Source organism: Eulemur rufifrons, chromosome 16 (genome assembly GCF_041146395.1).
Source record: "Eulemur rufifrons isolate Redbay chromosome 16, OSU_ERuf_1, whole genome shotgun sequence".
NCBI classification, from domain to species: Eukaryota; Metazoa; Chordata; class Mammalia; order Primates; family Lemuridae; genus Eulemur; species Eulemur rufifrons.
This window is the reverse complement of record NC_090998.1, coordinates 8,345,235-8,350,167: the sequence shown is the minus strand read 5'-3', so window position 1 is coordinate 8,350,167 and position 4,933 is coordinate 8,345,235. Positions and strand designations below refer to the sequence as shown.

The 4,933-nt window shown below is 35.2% G+C and overlaps 1 protein-coding gene across 1 annotated transcript; it reads right to left on the bottom strand.

Annotated features, from left to right (window-relative positions):
- Positions 1–1,778: 1,778 nt before the first annotated feature.
- On the bottom strand, positions 1,779–2,690 carry LOC138397573 (taste receptor type 2 member 13-like). The gene has a single exon (XM_069491743.1). It carries the CDS (start codon positions 2,688–2,690, stop codon positions 1,779–1,781), a length of 912 nt encoding a protein of 303 aa, XP_069347844.1.
- Between the last annotated feature and the right edge of the window lie 2,243 nt (positions 2,691–4,933).

The window sequence follows — 4,933 nt, the reverse complement described above, 5'->3', positions numbered from 1 at the left end:
ATCTCTCTATTTTAAAAATGAATCCCAATTCTAACTTCATGCTGCAAATATAATTTACTTTAAAATGGATCATATACTTAAATACAAAACCTGAAACTATAAAACTTCTAAAAGAAACCATAAGAGATAATCTTCATAATATTGGAGTATGCAAGATTTCTCAAACAGAACACAAAAAGCACCAGTGTTAGAAATTGATTATTGGACTTTATTAAAAACTTTTAAAAGTCTTCCCTTTGAAAGTTGCTGTAAAAAAAATGAAATGACAAGCCACTAGCTGGGAGAAATGTCTGATAAAAAAACTATGTCTAGACTATATAAAGAACTTTTACAACTCAATGAGAAAAACAAAACAATGGACTAAATTAAAAAATAAGGAAAAGGTTTAAAAACACATTTCATATAAGAAATTCCATGAATGACCAAACGCCCATAAAAAACACTCAATATCATTAGTCATCAGGAAAATAGGAATTAAAACCACAATGAGAAGCCATTACACACTAGACTAGAATGGTGAAAATAAAAAACAAAACAGAACAGAGTACCAACTGTTAGCCAGGATGTGGAGAAACCAAAACCCTCACACATTGCTGGCTGAAATGTAAAATGATATAATCACTTTGGAGACCATTTTGACCATTTTTTAAAAAGTTAAACTTACCATATGATTTGACATATTCCTAGGTATTTATCAATGAGTAATGGAATCATATATCCAGAAAAAGACACAGGTATGAATGTTGATATCAGTTTCATTCATAATGACCAATAATTAAGAACCATTCAAATGTTCATCAACACGAAAGAGAATTTTTTTATAAAAGATAGTGTATCCAACACTGTTCAGGAATACTACTCAAGAATATTATTCAGGAACAAACATTTGATCTTTACAACAAAATAGATGAACCTCAAAAGCATTATGCTGAGTTAAAGAAGGCTTACCTGTCTATAACAGTACACACTCTACGACTACATATTTATGAAATTCTGGAAACAAAAGAACTCTCTTATATTAAAAGTTAATTAAAACCAAAAGCAGATAAATAGTTGCCTGGGGGGAAGGGGGAGGTTGGGCTGCAAAGGCCATTGATCTTGTAGTCACATAAGAAGTCACACATTGCCAAAACTCTAACTGAGTTGTGCACTAAAAATGTTGCATTTTATTATATGTATAGTATACTTCAATAATGTCTATTTCAAAAGCATCAAGTAAAATATTCATGTATACATGTGTGCAATACAATTACTAAGAAAGGAAAGTCATTGTTTTATGTGGCATTTATTCATGTTAAACTTATTAATCTTCTCAGTTCTCCCATCCCATCAGTACTAGTAATAGTCACAAGTCCAAACTTTCCATGTTTTTGTTCCATATAACTAGTTGTCCTCAACTCACCAATTAAATAGAAGTACCTAAAACACCCATACTCTATGAGTGATTTAGAATTGAAGGGCCATTGCCAGCCAAAAGGTTGGAGGTTTCATAATTAATACCTCAGGGTATAGTGGTACACATTTTTAAATTACAATGAAATCTATCAATGATTTCCTCAAATAAGTTTCAAATGCTTGATAACATAGACATACACATCATAAATATGTAATATTCTTAGGGAGGATGCTATTATAGATATTCATTTGAAAAATTTACGATGACCTTCACAATGGAAGAACCTGGGGGAAAATATAACCTTAAACTTCTCATAGGCTTCTGTTTTTATCTAGAATGTTTATACAATATGGTCTGAATGACTTATGGAATTGTGTGTTCTTCATCTTATAGCCCACACCTTAGCTGCCACCCCAAGATAGGCCTGCCTTAACTTAGAGTTTGCCAGAATCAGGACAAAGGAGTGAATCGAAGGATAGATGACTCTAATAGTCTGACAAAACATGTGCACCAGTTTGACCTGATTTGTCTCAGAAATCCATGATATGAGAAACGACAGAAAGAAAGTAGCATAGAGTAGGAGGAACAAGATCACAGTTTTCAAGGCATTTATGTGGGCCCTGGTCTTGGGGTCTCTGTGTCCTTTGAAAGACAGCTGCATCTTCTGGAGATGTTTCCACAGGGAAAAAATTAACAGGAGAAAAGCGATCAGGGCCACAGTAAATGGTATTAGAGTGAACATAGTCATAGTGAATACAACCAGCTCTGAAAATGTTGCAAAGTCACTCATTTTGAAATTCCAAGTTGTGTTTCTTTCACATCCAGCTATCCAGTCCTTGATATGTGTGTTCATTTGTATCAAATTTAAAATCAAGAAAATTAAGCTTCCTAGCAGTATCATCAGAATCACTTTTTTTACTCTCCACTGCAGGTAGAGAAAAGTGGGGCTGGAGAAGGTGGCTATTTTGAGCAAATAAAAGATGCTGAGGATTGTAGCGAGCCAGAGACTGAAGTGATTGGCAGCTACCCAGGTGAAAATAACCAGTCTTAATTCTGTTCCAGCCACAAATAAGGCTGGATAATACAGAGTTGCCAACCAATTTACTAATATTTCCCAGATCAGACCAATTCTGAAGATGGCCAAGACGATGAGGATTTTATCAACTAAGGACAACTTTCTTTTATTGACCCAGTCAATGCAGTTTATCAGTACTATGAATCCATTGCTCAAATTCCCAAGCATGACCTCTGCGATTATTATGAGAGTGAAGATGTGCTGCAGGGTACTTTCCATATCAGAGCAGAGAAAGTTCAAAATCTGATACCACTGCTGGTTATTTGCTCTTCTAAAATGCTATGTATATCCTTGAATGTACAGTGACAATCTTCTTCGTCCTTCTCCTCCTTCTGCTCCTTCTGCTTCTTCTTTAATCGTTGGCCCGATGTCAAGTCCGAAATCTCCAAGGTTTGTTAATCAATGTGTTGCATATAGCTGTTCCTGTGAAGTCTTTATTGTTCTTTAATTTCTTTGCTGAGCCCTAGTTAAGATATTTATGTCCTCACCACAGGCAGAAATATCCCATAGATGATTATGAAGCAAAGCTGAACTCACATTTGCAACCATGCAAATAAAGATATATTTTCTTTCATTGCTTTGTACTTGTCTTGTCTCCCCTGTAAAAAATTTGGTTCCACCAGCTTGAGTTCTGAGTTACAAAGATTATAAAAATATGATTCGTAAATATGAAGCTAAATGAAGCATTGCCACTGAGGATTTATAAAACACTCAAAGACAGATCTGTGTCATTTCAAAAGGGTCCTCAGTTTCTGGTCAACCTTGTGAATGAAGAGAAGCTCGTCTACAGAGCTCGTCTTCCTCACTCCCTGCCTCTTCACCAGGCAGTAGAGCTACCATCATTCCCCTTGGGCACCAAATGCCAGCAGCCTTTATCCACTTTCCCCTCCATATTTCTTTTCCAAACTTAAAAGTGAACAAAAAATAAATTTTAAAAGATCAGCAACAGCTACCAAAGAAAGCAGTACTACATTATGTCATAAATTTCAAAACCTCGAGCCAAGCAAAGAAACAGATGATGGTAGTCTTCCCTTACCCGGGGGAGATAATTCCGCCTTATTCATGGGGGATGTGTTCCGAAAGCCCCAGTGGGTGCCTGAAACTGCGGATAGTACCGAACTCTATGTACACCATGGTTTTGCTATATATGCATTCCTGTGATGGAGTTTAATTTATAAATTAGGCACAGTAAAAGATTAACAATAACTAATAATAAAATTAACAATTATTAATATAAAATATACTGTAATAAAAGTTATATGAATGTGATCTCTCTCTCTCTCTTTTTCAATGTCTTATTGTATCATACTCACCTATTTTCGAACCGTGGTTGACCTCAGGTAACTGAAACCACAGAAGGCAGAAGTGTGGATGAGGTGGAACTCCTGTATTCATTGTGAAATGTCAACATTCCTCCTCCCACCTCACTCTCTCAATACAAAGGAAAGTGAATTAGCAAAATTCTGAAAATGTGGAGACTCAGGAAAGATTGTCTAATTCAATATTAATGTAAATAAGACACTTTTTAAATTTTGATTATAGCCTAATAAATAGCTATTTTGCTGGATTAAAAAAGCTATTTTTATTTAAGAAATATATAATTTATTTGAATTATAAATGTTTGTATTTTATTACTAATACAAACTTTGCTGGTTGATCAACAGAGCACTCAGATATTCACAAAATAATTGCATCATAATTGATGATTTGCAAATTTCAGTTATAAAATAGCTATGTAGATATTTTCTATTTTGTTGCTATGATGGTATATTTGTCAAGGTAGAATAGAACATATTTTCTTTAAGTTTGTTAGCTTTATATATTTATGACTATTAAATATTTAGATATGTGGCATGTAGACTTCCATTTGCTCTCTTGACACAGGCCTGATGAAATCCTATATAACTTTTCATTTTAGGAGCAAACAGAGGCTGGGCTTGGTGGCTTATACCTGTAATCCTAACACTCTGGGAGGCCGAGGCAGGAGGATCGTTTGAGCTCAGGAGTTCGAGACCAGCCTGAGCAAGAGAGAGGCCCCATCTCTACTAAAAATAGAAAAAATTAGCCAGAGGACTATAAATAGGAAAAATTAGCCAGGCGTGGTGTCACATGCCTGTAGTCCCAGCTATTTGGGAGGCTGCAGGGTATTGCTTGCATATAAAAAAAATACCATAGTCCTTTAGAACTTGTGACATAAACATAAGAGAGAGGTAGAGAATGCATAGCAGAGTTGTGATTTTGAGCTCCATGTTGGTGGTATGTTTCCATAAGAGAAAATATTAAAAAGACAAACTAAAGAAAAGTGGTCTCCCACTTCTATGGGAGAAAGAGGATAGATGCTAGGGAAAAATCACAGAAAGACTTTTTCAGAAGTCTGGACTGAAAAGGAAAAGGAGACAGCAGGTAAGAAAAGAAGACTATAAAAGGTGTGACCATGTAAAGTATTTTCCTTGGATTGTGGA